The sequence below is a fragment of the Papaver somniferum genome, chromosome 9, assembly GCF_003573695.1.
Source record: "Papaver somniferum cultivar HN1 chromosome 9, ASM357369v1, whole genome shotgun sequence".
In the NCBI taxonomy this organism is placed as follows: Eukaryota; Viridiplantae; Streptophyta; class Magnoliopsida; order Ranunculales; family Papaveraceae; genus Papaver; species Papaver somniferum.
The window spans coordinates 178,444,184-178,466,302 of NC_039366.1; the positions used below are offsets into that span (position 1 = coordinate 178,444,184).

Consider the following 22,119-nt stretch of genomic DNA (forward strand, 5'->3'; position numbering starts at 1 on the left):
CATGAAATCTGATGGATATCCTTAGAATGTTTAGTGAGTCCTCTGGTCAGTTCATCAACTTCAGCAAATCTGGGGTCTTCTTCAGCAATAACACTGACCCAAATCTTATCCCCATCATTAGTAATTCTATGGGAGTTCAAGTTCTTCATACAAATGAAAAATATCTAGACTCACCCCTCTTCACTCATAGGAGAAAAATACATTCCTTTAATCCTGGAGTGGATAAACTCAAACTCAGACTGTCAAGCTGGAAGAATATTCCTCTCAACCCAGCAGGAAGATATGTCCTCATAAACTCTATTACTTCAACTACAAACTCCTACCAAATGAACTGCTTCAAGATACCTAAACAAACTTGTCAGGAACTGAACGATCTGCAAAGGGATTTATTTTAGGGTAAATCCTTAGACAATCCCAAAGGTTATTATCCAAAATCCTGGACTGCTGTATGCAAACCAGAAGACATGGTAGGTTTATCATTTAGGAATCTAGAACATTTCAACAGCTCTATGATTACTAAGATTGGGTGGAGACTTGAAACTGAGAAAGACTCTCTATGGTATCATCTAATGAATGCCAAGTATCTCACAGGAAGAAATGTTCTAAACATGGATACTAAACCCCAAAGATGGAGATTCTTGGGTTTGGAAAGGTATCTTAGAAGGCATAACCAATATTCAGGAACATAGCTCTTGGAGAATTGGAAATGGAAAGACTATCAACATATGGGAGGATATTTGGATCCCAACTATTAAAGATATCACTCCAAAACCTGTTAACTGCTCTGCTGAGATTTCAGGGTTGAACATCTTATTCTCCCAAGTGGTGAATGGGATGTTGTTATGATAAATGCTTGGTACTTCTACTGCTCAAGCCATTATTCAAGCCCCTTTATATCTAGGGGAGGAGGACAAAATTGTTTGGAATCTCGCTAATACTAGAAAGTTTACTGTAAACTCTCTCTACAAAGCTAAGATGGACATGTTATACAACAATAATCCTCACACCAACAACTGGAAAGCTCTATGGAGATTGGATATTGCTCATGTCATCTAGATATTTATCTGGAAATGTTCCCATGGGATCCTCCCCATAAATGCTAAAACTGCTAGCATTCTACACTACATTGATCCAATTTTCCAACTTTGCAGTACTGGAGAGGAACATTAACTCATATGATGTTAAATTTCCCTGCTGCTACCAATGTTTGGACCCTCCTGCTTGGTCCAAATCATGGGGTATTTGATCATACCACTAACTTAATGGATTGACTAAACTCTTGGTTCAGTCCTGGAAATAACAACTCTAGTTGCACAATCTTTGCAACTGCTTGTTGGTACATCTGGAAAGCTAGATGTGATTTTATCTTTAGTCATATTCAGCTAAATTCTAGAAAAACCACCACCAGCATACAAAAAACCTATGAAGTCATGATGGAATCCACCATAAACAAACTCACAAACTCACATCCTTAATCCTCTCATACAACATGCAGGGAATGGTTTGGGAAGTGTTGACCAAACTACCTTCGCTCTGAGTCCTGATAATAGAGGACCTTTTGGTATAACTATCAAAATTGGTACCTTACAAGACCCAGACAACCCAAACTATTTCACTGCTCTCACTGTTCTAGATTTTGTAGGAAACATCATTGGGACTAGAGGATATCTTGGATACTTTGGAGCAGGAGAAGAAACATGAGGAGCTGATTTAGGTTTCACTTGGGCTCAGGACTGACAGCACACCTACATAGAAGTTCAAGCTGAATCCATGGATACCTTAGTTCATTTCAACATGTTATATCACAATACTGTTTAAGGACACATTCATCTTACCTACCACGACAAAATTAAAAGGAAGGAGAAATATGGAGACAACCCAAGACTCCATTTTATTTCTTTTGTCTTAGTAGGCCTCAAAGTTATCCATAGACTACAAAACTTGAACTCTTTTAATTTGGCTATGTTATGTAAAAACTCTAATAGTGGGAGTAGTGGCGCTTCTTTGGACACTAACTCTCTTGTGTATCCCTCTTAGGTCTTTTTATAAAGCCTAAGTTTTTCTATTAAAAAAAAGACTCTTGCTGCAGGCTTTCAATGAGGCCATTTGCTTGAGATCTGAATGTAACTTAAATTTGCTTTGGGAACTTATATTGGCTTGTGGGTTGTGATTCTGACATATAACACAAAATTCGCAAAGTAACATCTAAAAATGCCTCCTTTTTTCCTGAGAGGAAAGGGGAAATATTAAACTAAGAAATTCCATGATCAAAAAGATGAATGCCAACAGAGTTACAAGAAAAGAAACTCACTTTGTACCGGTTAAAGCTTCCCAATTACATATTAAGGTACTCAAAGAATAGCCTTTACAAATCTTAGTATTTATCAACCAATTAAACAAAGTATATTTAAAAAAAAATTATGAGTTGCTAAGAAGTTTTCCTTTTCTTATTAAAAATCATGCAATTTCGTTCTATCCAAATGGTCCACCATATTATGGATGCAATATACCCAAAAATTTCTTTATCATATTGTTATTCTTCTTAGCCGACCATTTCCATAAATTAGACTTGATATTTTACAAAAAAAAAATCACTTGACACCGAAACTATCCAGAAAAATAATGTCATACCTTTCTAGTTTCTGGATGGTGAAGAGATAAGTGATTTTGAGTTTCTTGGTCTGAGTTACACAACGTGCAGACACTAGAAGTAACCTTACAACCCCTTAGTTAAAAGAGTTGGAGCTTCGTTATGACAAGGTGACCAGGATGAAAAAGACACCTTCAATGGTACTTTTGGGTTTCATATTTGTTTATAATGAAAGACAATGAACCATCAACCTCCATCGAAGAACTGAAAAATCTTGCGCAAAATTCAATTTTCTAGCATCCTCTATTGTAGTGTTATGAATTGTAGTATTAAAACCTTCCAAAAACTATAACAAGATAGAAACTTCACCTACCTCCTGCTCATTCAAGTTTCTTTTAAATCCGAAATTCCAAGAACTTTGATTGGACAACATTTCTTCAACATTAGCCTTTTGAAAATGTGGGAGTATGAAAAGTGATGGGAATCTGTCCTTTAAAAAGACATCATTGATCCACTTTTCGATCCAGAATTGGATGTAAAAACCATTATGCATAATGAAGCATATTTACTCCTTAACATATTGTCTATCTTTTAGTATTTCTGCCAATAATCTATGACCGACCAATTCAGAATCCATACCTCCAAATCCATTTGCAATGAAGTGCTTTATTTACCATTTTAAATTTTTGATCCTAACTCCCCATTAGCCTTTGAAATGATTGCCTTAGACTATGAAACCAAGTTGTTAGACCATTGCTCGGTTGAACCTACCAAGCGTTGGTATGTCGAGTTTGGTTGTCATATCTTAGCTCCAAAACTCGAAGCTGCTTGATTAGATTACTACAGTCAACTTCGTTAGGTTATACTAGGAATATTAAAAATGTTGAGACAAGCTCATGTTACTCTTAAGAAACTGAAGACGTATCGGTATCAACGTACACATCATCCTTCTGTTCAATATTAGTAATACATGCTTGACTTGTTTCCGTTTTTATTTACGTTTCTTTTAAGTCGTTTAGATTGAAAACATAACATAACAAACATATTTATGTATATCTAGTATTGGTGACTTGATCATACTTTCATGATCAAATTGTCAAGGAAGTATATACTAGTTGTTTCATATTACGAAGTATAATGTTTATCTTTTGAACTTCGTAATTACGACGTAGAACTATTTGGTAATTCGTCACTAGGTTACTAGATTAGTGTATTGAACTTTGGATTGATTATGTACCTAGAAAACTATGCTTAACTAGATGAGTTTAAGCAAGTCGACTTTCGAAACTTGTGTTTTTGATTTTTTTTATTACTTTTGGGTCTGCATAAATATAGGAATACATTTTGGGTTACATGGAAAGTTCATTAAGGTCAATATAATATTTTAAACATATGTTAAACTCTTATCACTTTATGTTCAAGTATTGTCCTTGATACTCAAGGTGAGATCTCAAACAGAAATATCTCATAATATCTTTTGATATTCAGAATTCATATGTCTTTAATTTCCCAGTAATTAGAGCATATCTCTGGAAACTATATTAGTAAACTATACATGTATGCTAGATAATATTTGGTTGGCATCCATGGAAGATTTCGGTATATTAATTGGACAACAATTGAAATCTTATACAAAATCCAAAATTAGTATTTATTGCATATCGTTCAGTATTTTTGGATTTTGAAATTCCTTGATGTCCAAACTCCTTGGTCATTATAAAATAGTGAAGTTTGTATTTCTTGCAAACTTATCTCATAACACACGGTACTTCATCATTTGTAGTTTGTGTGAGGTAATTCGACTAGCAATATTTTCATAATACTCACTGGAGAGGAAAGTATCATAATTAGGTGAAATCTTTTACGCCATCTTCATTTAAAGACTCTTTGGGTTCAAGGAGCGTCTAATAGTACCGTTGGTAGGAAACTGGAATCATATTGTTTTTTAGTATTCGATTATTGGTTTGGTTGACTAACGGTATAGTTGAACCTTCTGATATGAGGTCACTCGAACTAAATAAAGGATCGAAGATTTCATATCCGATCTTTATTAATTGAAGATCTGAAGATAGGACTTGTGACCATTCATTGTTAATAGACTTTGTTCTGTGCGTGATCGATCATAATGAAATCAAGTTGTTTGTGCAGGTACTTTGAACACTGAATATTTAAAAACCAAAATATTTTCTTCTGGGTATTCTGATCTTTGTGATTATACTTCGTGCACACTTGATTCATTGGGATCCCACAAGCTCGTCTATCTTGATAGACATCTTATAGCTTGTTGTATAAATTGACAATCTATCACTTGGTGGTTCTCTTTAGGAACCGAATTTGATAAACTGTGAACTGCGATTGATTATCTCTGATAGTATTTATATCTTAGTTGATCTAAACCGATACAAAGGAGTTTATATTGATTGAACGAAAGAGCCTTTGCAACTCAACTACATCTCTGATTAAGTTTTTGATCGATGAGATATATAGAGCGGCTACTGAAACAACTTATGATCATTTACTGTTTCAGTTAATAATGTATAAATGTTTAAATTGCAACAACGAAAAACTCAGGAGGAATGAAAAAGAATAAAAATGTGAGTTTCAAGCACGAAGCATTTTTCCACATTCTCAGAAAGCTGGAGAGATGTAAGCCTGATTTGTTGAATTGGTGTCAACAAGTACCAAAGGAATCACCTTACGAGACAACAAATGTTTCTCAACAACCTGGGTTTCCTTATTCTTCACCAGAAACAAACTCAAACTCTCAACCCAACATAGGAGGATCCCACCATGGTAATCCTAATATTAATGTTAATTGAAATGTTGATAGATATAATGGACCAGGAAACAAAAGAGCAAAAAGAAAAAGAAAGGCAACTCAAGATGCCATACAATCATCAATTTCAGAATTCAACATTAAAAAATCAAAAAATAAGAAAAATTCTATATTTCTAAACTAGTAAGACGATTGAATAAAACTTGTTTAATGTGCACATGCGAGGAATCCTTGGAATGGACACGTCAAGGATAAATCATGCACAACTACGACTCTGGAAAGATGAATTTCATTAAATTCAAGCATATATAAGGCATAACAACGCCCAACAACAGTTGACATTGATGAGGATAACAATAACGTCGTTATACTTATTTAGTTATTAATTTTAAATTTTGTATGTAATAGTTAGTTTGAATTTCAATGTAATCCTTAGCTTCAAATTCAATACAATCCTTAGTTTCAAATCCAATATGCTCCACAATTTGTTTTTGTTTGTTTCTTTTTTCTAATGTGATCCTTAGTTTGAAATATATTTTTATTGAAATCAAATTACATTAATATAACTAAGCTGTCTGAAATGATAACTAAAAAAAAAAAAAAAGCTAAATCATGTGAGGGTTTCTTCTTCCAAATTTAGTTCAATTGTACCCAATGAGATCCTCCCTTAGTCTAAGATATAAACCTTTGTTTTGAATTCTCTCTTCTACCATTCTATATTCTCTTGCGGATATACCATACAAGGCTGTTTTTTCCTCAAATCTTTATCTGGATGATTTGTCGAACTAATATGCCATCGAATTTCCTCAATTCTTTCTATTAGTTTAAACGAACGATATGATCAACAAATTATACAGGAATTTCCCTTCAAAATTCCATATGCTCGTTGGACATCCTTCCTAAACCTTACTAAATCTTGTAAAAATACCTTGTATCACGATTTTCCTTTTGTTCGGGTATGTCAGCATAAGGTTGAACTGAAGTTTACCATGCTGGATAAATCCCGTCTGCCAGAAAATATCCTATGTTATAGTTACTGTCGTTTATGGTGAAATTTGAATTGGAGTAGTTCCATACTTCAGTTCCTCAAACAAAAACGATTTATGCAAAATGTTAATGTTGTTATTTGAACTCGTAAGGCCAAAAAAACATGCCATATCCGACAATCATAAGGAGTCGTCGCTTCCAGAATAACTGTTTGTTTTGAGTAGTAGCCCTTATACTGAACTTTTCGAGCATAAGGGCATCCATGTCACATCCAATGCATGCAATCAAGACTGCCTAGCATTCGGGAAAATCCCATCTTCGCATTTCAATTAGTAATCTTTCGACATCATCTTGTGTTGGTTGTCGTAAAAGGGTGACCAAAATGGTTCGATTTCGCAAAATATACTGGGATTTTCTTATGATGTTTTTTTTTTCCATACAAACGTACTCATCATAGGCATTCGCTGGCACACCATAACCTATAATCTTTTAGGTTGTAGTGACTGATGGACACATTTTTGTGTCTAAGTTGTCCTCAATTTTCTGTATTGTTGGTACTCGAATTTGTGCTTATTTTGGTGTTTTGTGTGTTTGTAGGTATTTTTGGGAAATAAACATTTTTGGAAAAATCGGCTCGAAAAATTATGCGGAGCACCACCCAGAGGACATGTGCTATACGGACTCTCATTTTGGTTAAGGGGCGCCTCAATTACTAAGGGGCACCTCAGTTGGGCACCTGCTATTCGCACCCCTACTCTGGATAGGGGGCTACCCATCTTCATCGTTTAAAAATTCTGGTTTTGGCGGGAAATAATGGCAGCAGAAGAGCATATTTCTGGTTCGAGATTTGGGATGATTTAGCGAGACTCAATGGATGGATCTGCAGAGGAAGACGTGAAGGACATTAACATGCGTGGTATGGGCTTTTGCTTGGATTAAATTGGGCTATATTGATCGGGATAAAGATGGATAGTGTGCACGAGAATATCTTACCCTTTCCCGTGAATTTTGTGTTGTGCGTGTGTCTTGAGAGTGTTTGAACCAAACAATGACATTCAGTAGCGTGTTTTAGTGTGTATAACCAATAACAGATGCGGAGAATCACTTGCAGACGCGTGAACGGGTTTTAAAAGGAAAAAAATAATCACGTGATAGCAGAGTATTGAAGAGAGAATTATATGCAGTTATGATGCGAGATTTGGGTGCAGTGAGGCTATATAAGTCGTTGAGGGTCATTAGAGTGAAAGGGGGAGGGGATAATTAGGATAATTTCAGAGCATCACAGAGTCGGGACGATCACTTGCAGGAAAATTCTTTTCTGCTGGTGCATGAAGAACATAAGACGCAAGAGAACAGTCGTTCATCAACAGTGACAACGACAAACAACAGTGGGTCATATAGCTACAGAGACAGCGACATTTTTCATTTATCGTTCTCTGTAAAAGATGGTTTGTAACAAACATAAGTGTTACAAATCCGGTTTTATTAATTTTTCTCCCATTTCATCATTGTAAACCATCTTTGAGCAACGTGTTTCCAACATGAGAAGCTAATCTCATCTTCTGGGGCGACGGAGGAAGCCAAGTTTCACAAATGTGGTAATTATATCAATTTTTATTACGACTATTTGCACTATTATTCAATTGATTTATGAGTTTCATTGAATGATTGTGATTACAATTGATGGGTCATGCTTAGATTAGATGTTTTGATGTCCCATGTTTTAGTTTTACACCCATTACTTTCGAAATCTACCTTAGGCAATGAATTAGAGTCAATAAAACTTTATCATTTGAGCTTTTATTGTTTAGAATTGATATCTGAACCATATGATTGTGAAAATTGGTGGAATACTAGCCCCGGTCTCTTCATAATTCTCCACATACCTTTTATTTTGAGTTTGTTATATTTTTGCTTTAAAAATTAAGTCTAAGAATCTGCTTTCACAAGTCTGAACGAACCTATTATTACAACATCATTGAAAATACCATCAGTGACCTTTTGTTCAGGACTATTCCTCATATGTTTCGTGCATCAAATTGATAGTTGAATTTAGGGTTTACCTGACAAAACTCTCCAATAATCCTAATGAACAAATGTCGCGGCATACAGAAGCGACGTTGAAAATCTTTATTAAAGTACACGCATCCGTGTCCTTCTTCTCAAAATCTCAGCGTATATCTTTTTTTTCAATACTGTTCTTGGTTCTAGAGCTCGCGGTATTTGCCCCGTGTATAATTGTATCATGGTGTTTGTCATCGTTCTCTCATCATCTGAATCTTCGTCCATTTGATCCAACTACTGCATAAACGCTTGTTGTTGTTGGAGAAAAATTAGCTCATCTGAGTGTGTTTTCTCATTTTTTAAATTAGGATATATAAGGAAAAGCAAATATTGATTGAAATGACAAAACAAGTAATTATATATTGAAGAAATTTTTGAACTTTTGTGAAACAAAAAATAGATATAAGATGTGTGTGTTAATTGGTGGATGGGAGGAAACTTATTATGTCGAAGTGAAAACCGTTGGATAACTATTAAAAATGCTATCGGCTCTAGTTTAACCTAGGAACAACTCAACGTGGGACGACCACCCCAACCTTGGACGATCATCTCAATCGATATCCGATATCCGAAGGCATTTTGTTCCAGAACAAGTCTAGGATAGCCCAAATAATCCATCTCATGAAAATATGACAGATTTTACGCCGGTTTACCAACCTCGTTTCAGCGCGTATTAAGGCCGATTATCTCAACCATCAATGATAAACTCTTTTTCCGCCGTGGGAAAATGGGTTTGCCGATCCACATGGACCATCAAAGGGGTTATTTAGGCAAGTCTCACTAGAGTTGCTTCTAGCTACCTGGCTTCATTCAGGCTGTTCTGACTTGAGTCGTTGGACTACTCAAAAGGAAAATAAAAGCGTTTAGTTTTTTTACACGGAAATTCCGCGGGAAAAATGAGGTACCCAGCGTGGCAGTCTTGAGAAGGAGATGAAAGAGATTTTGGGCGTGGAGGGTTTGATTAGCTGTTAGAGAATGGTGGTGATGAGCATGGCTTGCTGGTTTTGATCAATACAGAGAAGAGAAGAAGAGGAGATAGAGAGAAAGAGGAGAGAGGAGAGAGAAGAAAGAAAAAACAGATAACACAGACAATCCTCCTCCCGCTCCCCCTTTTGCTTCTGCACCACCACCACCACCACCACTAATGAAAAAGAAGCCCATTTCATAATTTAAACAAAATTCATTCAATTCCTTGATATCTTATCTCATTCATTATAGAGAGGAATTTACAAACAGAGAAGGAAACAGCATTCTGATTTGCTTTTTCCATATGGGTCAATAACAATTGATTTTCTTTATTTTTTGTTAAAAAAGAATGAAAAAGAGGATGGGCGGTGAAGAACAAAAAACTTGTTCTTCAAAAGATGTGGCTCCTCAACCAAAACTCAGGAGGCTGTATCAAGTATGGCACGGGAGCAATGTAAGTTTCATTAATATAATCATTTCTGTTTATCATTTTATTATGGTAGCAGATTCATAAGAAGAAAAAAAATGTGGGTATTTGTTTGCTCATTATGTGCTTGTTTAAATCATTCAATGAATTAGGTACCTTAATATGATTTATATGGGAACACAATGTCAGGAATTTTGTATTAATGCATGGTAGACAATTGTTTGTTTGATCTTATCTTAGGGTGGAAAATTCGTTCGTTTAATTTCTAAGCATTTTCTAAAGAAAATTTAATTCGAAAAAAGGGCAACTAAATCTTTTTTGTTTTGAGTAATCTCATTTTGTTTAATCGCTTCCTAATCCTATGGTTCATTTCATTAGTTTGGAATTGTTTTAGTCTTTCAGGCTCTTTCTAGCTCAAACCAACATAGGATTTATTTATTTATTTATTTCTGCATTTTAGTTGGAAGAGAAGGCAATATATGAGTTATTTGATAATTTTCCTGAATCATTCAATGGTTAGCTTGATGTGGGAATGCTTCTTGAGTAAGAAACTCATTGAGTGTCTTGTCTTACTTTTCTTTCATTATCTCACAATGATTTATAGAGATTTTGAGAGTTCATCTTTTCTTATTCTTCTTCTTCTTCTTCTTTTTTTTTTTTTTTTTTTTTTTTTTTTTTTTTTTTTTTTTTTTCTATTTTTTTTTCAGTTATCCGATATACTTGCTCTGACATGATGATATATACATTTAGTGAGTGAGTAGACAACTAACATAACTTGTTTTACTGATACCAGAGATTTTTATGTGGTGGGAGAATGATTTTTGGTCCTGATGCGGGATCCTTGTTTCTAACTATACTACTGATTGGGGGTCCGGCAATAACATTTTGTATACAATGCATTTCAAAGATCGAGGAGCATGATAGAATACTTGGTTACCCTGTTTTTATTGTGGGTGCGACCATCACTATTTTGGTTGGTACAATTTTCTCCTTCTATATCTAGTTGCTTTCCTACGTGTGGGTGTGTGTGCGCGCGCGCCTGGAAATTTGGTCTAGTAGAAGGGTTTCTTTTATGTTGTAGGAATTAGCTTTGATTTGTTAAAGCCCAATTCTTTTCATGAACTATGCAGGATTTGGTGTTTCTCTTCTTGACATCTGGTAGAGATCCAGGCATTGTCCCAAGGAATTTACAACCACCTGAATCAGAAGACTCATTTCATATGAATACCCAATCAATGGAGTGGGTCAACGGGAGATCCCCTCAACTGCGATTGCCTCGGACAAAAGATATCAGGATAAATGGTCATTCGATAAAAGTGAAATACTGTGACACTTGTTTACTTTATCGCCCTCCCCGGGCTTCACATTGCTCAATTTGTAACAACTGTGTTCAGAGATTTGATCACCATTGCCCGTGGGTTGGTCAGTGCATCGGACTAGTAAGTTGTTATAACATAATGCAAGAGCAGCAGTTAGATTTAATGGATGAATAAATTGCTAATATATTTGACATGTTCATAGTTCGTAGTACTTGATGTTTCTTCCTCTCTCATTGCAGCGTAACTACCGATTCTTCTTCATGTTTATATCATCTTCAACTTTTCTATGCATGTACGTTTTTGTATTTTCGTGGATAAACGTTCTTGAACAAAAACGGAAGGACACTTTGTGGAGAGCAATGTCAAAAGAGGTCTTATCTGTGGTGCTCATTGTTTACTGCTTCATTGCTGTATGGTTCGTTGGTGGCCTCACAGTTTTTCATTTCTATCTCATCTGCACAAACCAGGTAATTGTTATTCTCGTATTCTTAACTTTTCTTAGAGATGCATTGACTTGCAAAACATAGTGTCAAAACATATTGAGATGCATCGGGTAACAAGTAGCACATAGTGTCAAAACATGCGAGGAAAACCAAAACATCAACGAAACGACAAATTCTCTGCTAGTTGTTTTATCCATTTACAAACATTGTGTGTTTTTTTATTTGTTATTGCAGACAACTTATGAGAACTTCCGGTACCGATATGATAAAAAGGAGAACCCCTATAACAAGGGATTACCTAGGAATTTCAGAGAACTCTTTCTATCGAAGATCCCACCTTCATTAAACAATTTTAGAGAGTGGGTTGCGGAAGAAGATTTTATAGAATCGGTAGGAGGATCGTCAATACCACATTTGAAAGCTATAATGAGCTCAAAGGAGAAGGGTGGTGATATAGAAATGGGAAGTAAGTTTACATCAGATGGTCAAGTTCCTGACATTTTGCAGAGCCTTGATTATACTGGTATTGAAGATAAACTGAAGGGTAAAAGTGCTGATGGTGGTATTATGTTCGATCCATTTTTCTATCCAATGAGCCCAAACCCAAAAGATACGAAGCAAAATTTCAATGCTGGAAATGAAGCCCATGCAGGTGAAAGAAACGATTAAAATGATAGTAATACAGTTCGCGGCTCGATTCCAATGCTTCAATCATGGAGGTACATTCTCTATCTGTTTCCCACATGTTAACTTATTTTCTGCTGGCATTGTTTGTTTTTTTTTGCTTGTGAAGATATGACAGCGATTAAAGTTTATTGTATATTTGTGTGGAAAAAACGCAGCCTTTAGCCTTCATGGGAGGCTACTCTGAGAATGTACATTAGTATCTTAGTTTTCCCAACAAAAAAAAAACAAAAAAAAAACTACTCGCTACCACTTTGCACACGAAATGCTGCTAGGATTAAAGGGCTGTTGGTTTTTAAATGATATTTCATAAATAACATTGTACAGAATATGCTGGAAAAGCTTCAGTTGAGATTCTTGAGCATGATTGGAATTCAAATATGTTTAACAACTCAAGCTATGATATACTACTTTGTGTTCCGAGTTCAACCCATCTCCGAGTTAACCTTCTCCAAAACCAAAACCAAGACGAAGCCTCTCTGTATTCTGTTGTTTTTTCTTATTCTTTTACTTTTTAATATTACATGATACTAAGTTTTGAGTTAGTGAAATTTAGACTAACAGCAGTGACAACCGACAGTGGAAAAATTAGTTAGCAATTCATCTTCATTGATCTTATAGTCAGCTTGACCTCGTAACTACTTTTAGCAGCAAACTACCTATACTCGCACTGTGATTTTGTATTGTGTTCTAAATCTTTGGTGTTATTCGCATTTTACTTCAAACAGGTTATGCCATCCTTCGGAACGACTCTATTTTGCTAGAACAGCCCAGCTGATGTTCAACTAACCAACAGGGAAGAAGGGTTCTAGTTTGGCTTGAGGAAGTCTTAAAAAGATGCTTCAAATGTAGATTTTAACGCTTACCTGTATTTATGCTGTTCATACTAAGGAAAAAGAAATAGTAAAACAAAACAAAAAAAAGACTCTTCTTTCTCACTTTCAACTTACTTTCTGCTATAAAAATTTACTATTGAGTATGCTAAATAATTTCTGTAGCAAAACAAACTTGTCATCCTCACAAAAGAAACAGAAAAAAGAAAATCGTAGGTTTCATGCCGCTTATCTTGAGCTCAGTTTTGTATACTTTGTACCATTTGAGTTAGAAAATAGAACTATGTGCTTTTCTCTTCCATTGTTTTCTTTTCTTGTTATTTAGTTTCCAGAAACAATAGGCTGTCCATGGATTTTAGCAGCAAAGCAATATAATCCACAGGACTTGATCCATCCTTTCATTGGTTGCTAAAACCATGGACTACATTTCTCAGAGCCAGTAGTAGAATGGAAACAAGAAATGAGCAGAAACAACGTGGCATGGTAACAGACCAATCATGAAGTTCCAAAAGGGATCACTAGGGACATAGCTTAGGTGACACGTGTCAAATTCCCATTTAAACTCATAGATTTCATTGGATGAGATTAGATTCCACTCTAAATTTCATCTAACTAAAATCCTACAAAACCCCCCATGTCTTATCTTACAATTTCACTGAGAAACTCACTCTAGAAGCTACACACTCTGCAACAATGGCTGCAGAGATGGCATTGATAAAACCCATCTCTAATTTCACTAGAACCAGCCCTAAATTTATCACCTCAACCAGAAAATCATTCTCCATTGTCAAAATGGCAACCCAATCCACTGCATCAACAACAAAGTCAGGGAAACCAAAGAAAGCAATCAAAGAAACCTTACTTGCTCCTAGGTTTTACACAACTGATTTCGATGAAATGGAAACTCTTTTTAACACTGAGATGAACAAAAACTTGAATGAGGCCGAGTTTGAAGCTTTATTACAAGAGTTCAAAACTGATTACAACCAAACTCATTTCGTTAGAAACAAAGAGTTCAAAGAAGCTGCTGATAAATTGCAAGGTCCTCTTAGACAGATTTTCGTTGAGTTCTTGGAGAGATCTTGTACTGCTGAGTTCTCAGGGTTTCTTCTTTACAAAGAACTTGGAAGAAGACTTAAGGTAATCAATTTTCTCACACTGACTTGAAATTACTTGAGACTATTTACATGTGAATTTTCATCTGAATTAGTAGTAGCATTCTACTTACCCGATTGTAATTCTTTTCTTGATAATTGATGTTACAGAAAACCAATCCAGTTGTTGCTGAAATTTTCTCACTCATGTCCAGGGATGAAGCTAGGCATGCTGGGTATGTAATACTCTGCAATCTGCATTTTTACCTACCTACTTTTCTTTGTTTCAACACAATTTGTTTACAGAAATGTGACCAACCTTTAGTAAAAATGGAAGTTTTGTTAGTGATGCTTACATTCAACTTAATCTCGTAGAATTGGAAGTAGGACATGGAAATAGATATGAAGATATAGAGGGAGTCATTGTGTATTTAACATTTAGGAGGATTATGATGTCTAGTGCATAGATAGACGGTAGATTACAAACTGTTCTAAGAGAGGTCCTTTATGATTCAACATTCTTTTGATCCCCTAAAGGTAGTTCAATGGCATAATGAGGGCTAGGGAGATCTTTGATAGCTAATGTTTCCTTATTCCACTTAGTGCCCTCTGGGAGAATAGCACATAAGCCGACGAAGATTTTTGTAATCTCTTTCTATATTTTTACTTAAAGACATCAATCAATGGGAGAAACATTTATGTATACTGCCATAAAAACCATTTTTGCATCAGACTTCTCATGTGTGCCACTTATTTGAACAAGGTATGGAAAAATATTGCTAATTTGATTCAACATTAGGTGCATGCATCTAGTACTTCAGTTAAGTATAGAGGGTATCTTGAATGAGGAAAATAGTCTATTGTTTGTGGACTGGATGAAAATCTGATTAAATCAAATTTTGGGCTCAGAAATCTCCTCGTTGCCATCATATATAGTTCATGTACCTAACGCACTATGTATGTCAAAAACTGGTGAAGCGGAATTAGAATGTTGAAATGATCATGCTTTTCCTTTGTTACCTATTTGCAGATTCTTAAACAAGGGACTGTCAGATTTCAACTTGGCACTGGATCTTGGATTTCTTACAAAGGCTAGACAATATACATTCTTCAAACCCAAGTTCATTTTCTATGCTACATATTTATCTGAGAAAATTGGGTACTGGAGGTACATAACCATTTATAGGCACTTAAAGACCAATCCTGAATACCAAGTTTATCCAATTTTCAAGTATTTTGAGAACTGGTGCCAAGACGAGAACAGACATGGAGATTTCTTCTCCGCGCTGATGAAAGCTCAACCCCAGTTTCTTAATGATTGGAAAGCAAAGTTGTGGTCTCGATTCTTCTGCCTATCGGTACATTTATTCTCCTTTCTTTTAGGTCGAAAGTATAATTAGTACGAACAGATCTTCTTACTGTGCCGTGTTCATGAGTTTCATGGGCTCGAAATTGGTTTGCAGGTGTACGTGACCATGTACTTGAATGACTGCCAGAGAACAGCTTTTTACGAAGGGATCGGACTTAACACTAAAGAGTTTGATATGCACGTCATAATTGAGGTAAGCTATATCAATGTGTCTTGATGTTTAACCTCAGCATGTCGCAGTAACCTCTGATTTTACTGTCAATGGTGACAGTACTTCCTTTAACATATATTTTGGCACTTGTTATGATTAAGATTACTAATATCGCAATATATGAAGACAATATTAGGGTTGAATTATCTGATGTAAGAACCTTCGATATTTGCAGACAAACCGTACAGCCGCAAGGATTTTCCCTGCAGTTTTAGATGTTGAGAACCCGGAGTTCAAGAGGAAGTTGGACAGGATGGTGCAAATCAACGAGAAACTTCTTGCAATTGGTGAAACTGAGGAATCATCTTTGGTGAAGAACTTAAAAAGGATCCCACATGTTGCAGCATTGGCGAATGAGCTCTTGGCTGCGTATCTCATGCCTCCTATTGATTCTGGGTCTGTTGATCTTGCTGAGTTTGAGCCACAAGTTGTGTATTAATAAGTTTTTTGTGTATTGAGTAAACAAAGGCCCTTCAATTCAATTCAGTGCAAAGTTTATTTGCTACAGTTATCCATTACTACGGACCTGCTGTATAAAGAACTAAACATTTGTGACAATGTATCATGATTTCTGTACGCACCTCATGTAGAGATTACTGCATATTTTTTTCTGCATACATGTAGTCTAGGTTAAACAAAGGAAAACATAAGGAGTAAGGCCGGTTAAACTCAATCCAAGTTTGGCCAAGATTAGTGATATTTCGGTCAATAGAATAACAGAATCTTTCAAAAAAATATATATACATATGATCAATTTTAATTTTATGACAAAGGATTTCAAGCATTCATTTTTCTTTTACTAACTAGTAACAATATCAACCGGTCAAGGGACTCAATTTAGATTAACAAAATTATCTAACATGTCTAAGTGCATAATACTAGTGAATAGTGTAATTTGCAGTGAGCTTCATAAGTAATACATGTACTTCTTCATGGTTCTCTTCAAAGGTGGGGCAGGAACCACCGGTGTTGGGCTTGAATCCATGGAAAGATGACCTTCATCATTCTTCAAAGCTGGAATGGAAACCGGCATTATGCTTGAACCCGCTGAAAACTGATTTTCAAGGTGATATCTTGCACGGTATGCTGCCAAATGCGCATACTGTGCAGGGGGGACTGCAAAGAGACCAATATCATTGAACATCAGTATATGACGATCACTTTAACAAAGAAAAGAAGTGTAATCCAGATCCTAAGAACATAAAATTGTGCTTTATTACATCCTTAACAATCAATAGTTGACCATTCTTGTTGTGTCCTATACCACGTGATCATGTTATGGATTAAATATGAAAGAAAGCATAAAAAGGAAATTTTATTCCAACAGAACAGTGAGGCTTTGTTTCACGGAATTAAGAACAAAATTGAACGCACCTACACACGACGATTGGATAGACTTTGGGTGTCTGAAATAACAAACGGTAGATACAAGGTATAAGTACCAAATTACATGACAATGTTGATAAAAGTAGGCACGGAAATTGAACGTCAAACTTACAAATAACAAAGACGGTAACTGAGTGTTTGCGAAGCATCTGCAGAGAAATTGTTTTCGTCCACTAGCACATGATAATGAATCGGTCTACTCCTACATCACCAAAATGACTACAGAGATAAAAGTCAAATTCTGTCGGGTGGCAAATATCAGAATCGACGACAGTACCTGTTATAAAGAAGGGCTAGTTAGCATTAAAAAGTAAAAGGAAAAAAATGTATATTAAAAACTAAGGACTGGTTAAAATGGGAAAAGAAGATGAAAATAAACAATATTCAAAGAAATGAAGAATGTCAACTCTACCAGGTGAAATGTTGCGCAAGTCATTCGCACCGCAAGGAAAGAGCCGTGTATGGTGCCTTTTTTGAATGATGATGAATGTAATTGCCGGTCTGTAACCTTCTTTAATAGCAAAACACGCTTTTTCAATAGCAACAACCTCGTCTGCTAGGACTTGGGCGAACTGGGATTCACCAATCCCATCCCTATAGAATAAGATCTTCATGGGCCACTGCCCACAAGACTCATAGAACACATGCAAGTGTTGGACCACCATTTCTTGGAGATCTGTAATTATCTCCTTTCGAGATTCTTGTGAAACCACTAATGAACCATATTGCGAGACACAGGGCCAATCTAAAGAACCAACTACTGCTGCAATTGATGGGTAACTGGTTGACTTACCAAGCGGATGAGAAACATCTGCGCCAAAAATGATTGTTGGGACATCCATTCCCCAAGAAGAGGGAAAATCAGACAATGTATGATTTGTGCCACCTAATTTGGCATTGATCTTAAGGGCTAGATGCTGCACAATCTCGAACTTGTTACTCAATAAGTTGTCAGGCCTGAGGCATTGAGAAACTATCCCCAGTTCAATTTCACAAACACGTTTGACTTCTCCATAAGCTCCAGGCTTATCAGGCAATATAACAAGTATGAGTTTAAGTTTCTCATTGTTCTTCTCTGCTGATGAAGAAATATTTCGCAGAGTAGTCGCGATACCTTCAGGTGCAAGACACGTCTTCTTCATTATAGGAACCTTCGCAAAATTCTGGTAAGTAATAATGAACTACATCAATTACTAAAACAGTTGATATAAATGAGTCTATTTACAAATGACAAAGACGTATATATTACCATTCCTAAAGATTCACAAAAGTCAGCCAGTTTAGGGATAAATCTTTCAACATCCCGAAGTTTTACATCGGAGAAATTAGCAATAGCCCAACAATCAACAATCAAACTTTTTAACATTTTCTGCAAAATAAATGCAAATGCATCATGATGGTTAATAACTGATCTTTCAAATTTAAACTAATAATAAAACTAGTTCAAGTCTTACCGTATTAAAGTTTACACTCCACTTCCCATTTTTATAAGGGGTGACGACTTCGGCTCCTGCATACTTCAATGGCGGAGGAGGTATGACTCGAGCTTTGACACGCACTAAGTGAGAGCTAGTATAAATGCCAAAAGGATTTGAAGTGTTCTGGAAATCTTCAGAATCAACAAGTTCTCTGATAGCCTTTAAGCGGGTTTTAGGAGTCCTCGGAAGATATTGTTTCAAGATCTTGAAATCGGCTGCCAAGCACCTTTGATTGGTAGAGAATACGCACAGCTGAAATTTAAAGGAAAGTTACAACTAAATTTCTAAGATAATACAAAAATAATAAGAAGAAAACAACAATAATATAAAAAAATACCTCCATGGGCACATAAGTTGGATGCTTTCTGTCACCAAATAAAAGACAGGGAAGGTTCGGATAGTCCAAATCAATATTGAATTTACTTTTGAAATAATCAGCAACTGACACACCATGAACGCTACATAAGAACAGCAAAACACCTATCAATTTGGATAAAAAAGATTAAAATCGGTTTTCAAAAATATTACTCTCAGAAAACTTACCATGTATGTGGGGGAGATGTCTCAGTCACGGAAAGAATTCTATATCGTTTCCCTGTGCCAAACTGAAAAACCACCTTCACATCCTTAAAAACTTCTTCTATCTGCAAAGACAAGAAAGGGTTTTAACAATTCTACCTCCCATTACAACCAGTAAAACATGACTAAAGCTAAAAGAAACAGACCTTTGTTATATTTAGCGTAGTGAGAGATTCATTCATAAAAAACTTGAAAACAAACTCAGAAACTTTGATAGTTGGATAAAAAAACGAACCAGAAACATCTGCAAAATTTCAGAACATAGACATAACTGTTAGAACCAAATTTGTACAGAACTACAGAAGTTACAAGCCATAAAAAAAACAAAAAAAAAACGTCTCTTTAAAATTCAGTTTACCTGAATTCATAGACAAACCCATTTGAGTTGCCCGGATACTCTGAAAATGAGACTTTCTAAAGATCAAGCCATTCGGACATGGGGTTCCACCCTCGGAATAAAACATGTTGCCTACTAGGTCACGTGTCTTTCCAATGTTTTGTTTGATATACCAGTCCATAATGTGTATAACTAGCCACTGGGGTTTGAATCATTTACTTCAACTTCTGCTTTATATTCTACACTAACTTGGAAAGGTTTGTGAGACTTAATTACAACAGTACGATTGATGATATTTTCAAATACATGAAATGCGTAAAGCTTTCGCTCTCCTGTATACGAATAAGTCCCCCCAATAAGCAGTTTTAGCTCTGCCATGATGGCTCTGTTGATTGCAAAGCTCAGGAAATATGGAGATGTATTAACCTACAATGTCAGGAAAATAGAAGGGTTGAGTACACTTTAACAAGTTGAGTTGAAAAAATGAACACCAAATAGAAAGAACTTGCATGGTATTCATAAATTTTGAAAGAAAAATGAGGACCAGTTATCTTCACATGATTTGCGTACACATCCACGTTGCTTCCTATAAGACCTTGTCCAGGTCTAGGAACCTTGAACCTGTCCTCCTGTGAATGCAATCTTGTTAAGCATCTCATTATAAATGTACTGGAAAGAAAGAAGAAACCGTAGATGAAACAAAGAAGAGGTTAAATAAAGCCTCGATAGATGAAATAAAGAACAGTTTAAATAGCAGCAAAACAAATAAAAGTGCCTAAACGACCCGGTGGTAGACATCCTCTTCTCAGACGGGTATTGTGAGCGTGATTGTACATGAGGGTTTTTAGGATAAGAAAATTCTCATGTGTTTCCTGATGAACCCCCTCGTCAGGACCTTTGGACCGTGAAAAGCTAGGGTGGTTCCTCCACCCTGGGTTATTTGTTTGCAAATAGGGATCATTTTCTTGTTTTTGGTACAAAACATTAGCTTGTTCGAGTCTGGACTCTTTATAAGCATGCAGTTGTGGACAGCTTTAGACTAAGTGTTTCACCATCTAAATGAACAAAACTGCTTATACTCTGACAAACGGTGGCTGCTTAATGATTTGGGAGGAATTTTGTAAAAAATTCTTTCGTGGGTTCATGGATTTCAACTAGGTCTTCTTGATCAAATGTAGGTTAGTTTGATCATGAAAAGACACAATCATAGATTAAACATATCAATTAAACATTACAGCAACCAGACCAGCCAAGCATATGGACAAATAGACAAGTGATTCTGAAAATGAGAAATTAAATCATGGAAGCACGTGTATAAACACCATATATTGCAGAGAGTAAACAATGCAGAGCAAGGCAATATATTCTGCAAGCAAACATGGCAAGCATTTACTACAGAAACATCATTCACGTAGTTGTTTCAAGAGTTTACCTCCAGTACAGAATCAGTAGTAGGCACAACAACCAGACTGCCGATCTCCTTTTTTCCTTCCTCTTTGGCTTGTACAGAAGATTTGCAAGCACCTAATATGCTCAAGAAAAAAAAATCAGCACCCAGTAGTGTGCAAATAAAGGAAAGAAGTGAAGGAACCCAATATATTACAGAGTGACAATAGCCTTGAAGTACACTTAATTATTATGCGAGACTAAGCGATTAATTATTATGCACTGTACATGAGATTCTGCAATACGACTAACTTCGTAGTGAGTATAGTGTAGAAGCATTACCTAATTTCATATTATTAAGCTTGGTTCTTAATTGATCAGCACGATGTACCAAATCTTTTTTGAAGTTGATCCCATAATTCCCTAGATGTGTTACAACCATCAACATCAGAAATAAGATTCGGTGAGATAGAGCTGTTCATGATTAATAAGATCATCTTATCTTCATCTTGCCAAACTTTGTAAGTAGGATTCACAGTAGTACAAGTGCCAGTGGTGAATTGTTCCGGACATGGTGTATCTCCTGTTACATATCCAAGAACGTGATATCTCTTTAAAATTTGAGTAATTATAATTTTCCAAGTGTTATAATTATGTTCCTGGAGCTTTGTTGAAGTTTAAAGTATGAAGAGTAAATGAACAGATTGAAGTTAAATCTGTCATGATTAAAGAAATTGAAGGAATTATCAAAAGGTAGGGGAAACGATCAATACAGCTTGAAAACCTAGAAGAGAATCAGATGATATTTCTGTACTGAAGAACAATTGATATAGAACCCTAATACTCAAAAGATCAAAAATCTGCCTCTTAACAAGAATTAACAGAAGGTATGACAAAGGATCAATACAGCTTGAAAACCCTAGAAGATAGTCAGATGATATTCCTGTTCCGAAGAACAATTGATATAAAACCCTAAGAGCATCTCAGAACTGTGGGTGCTACTAATCTTACGTGAAGTTTTTATTTAGATTTTACGAGGTTATATATATATATATATATATATATAGTAAAAAGAACAAAATTAGTCAAATAAAACTAAAGTGATCAAACATGTGGTATAAAAACTCCAGCCATATTATTTTTAATAAATGAAAACCATTTAATTAAAAAGTGACACAAAAACTCCAGGT

The 22,119-nt window shown here is 35.7% G+C and overlaps 2 protein-coding genes and 1 pseudogene across 2 annotated transcripts; 2 read left to right on the forward strand and 1 right to left on the reverse strand.

The window, feature by feature from the left end:
- Positions 1-9,299: 9,299 nt before the first annotated feature.
- Positions 9,300-13,320, forward strand: LOC113308036 (probable protein S-acyltransferase 4). Its single transcript, XM_026556507.1, has 6 exons — positions 9,300-9,837; positions 10,604-10,783; positions 10,941-11,249; positions 11,369-11,596; positions 11,807-12,291; positions 12,985-13,320. Exons 1-5 carry the CDS (start codon positions 9,733-9,735, stop codon positions 12,239-12,241), a joined length of 1,257 nt encoding a protein of 418 aa, XP_026412292.1. The 5' UTR covers positions 9,300-9,732; the 3' UTR covers positions 12,242-12,291; positions 12,985-13,320.
- Positions 13,321-13,732: 412 nt separating this feature from the next.
- LOC113309376 (magnesium-protoporphyrin IX monomethyl ester [oxidative] cyclase, chloroplastic-like) lies at positions 13,733-16,339 on the forward strand. Its single transcript, XM_026557795.1, has 5 exons — positions 13,733-14,229; positions 14,355-14,419; positions 15,214-15,541; positions 15,647-15,745; positions 15,939-16,339. The coding sequence occupies exons 1-5, from the start codon at positions 13,783-13,785 to the stop codon at positions 16,200-16,202; spliced, it is 1,203 nt and encodes a 400-aa protein (XP_026413580.1). The 5' UTR covers positions 13,733-13,782; the 3' UTR covers positions 16,203-16,339.
- Positions 16,340-16,487: 148 nt separating this feature from the next.
- Positions 16,488-21,938, reverse strand: LOC113309375 (annotated as a pseudogene).
- Between the last annotated feature and the right edge of the window lie 181 nt (positions 21,939-22,119).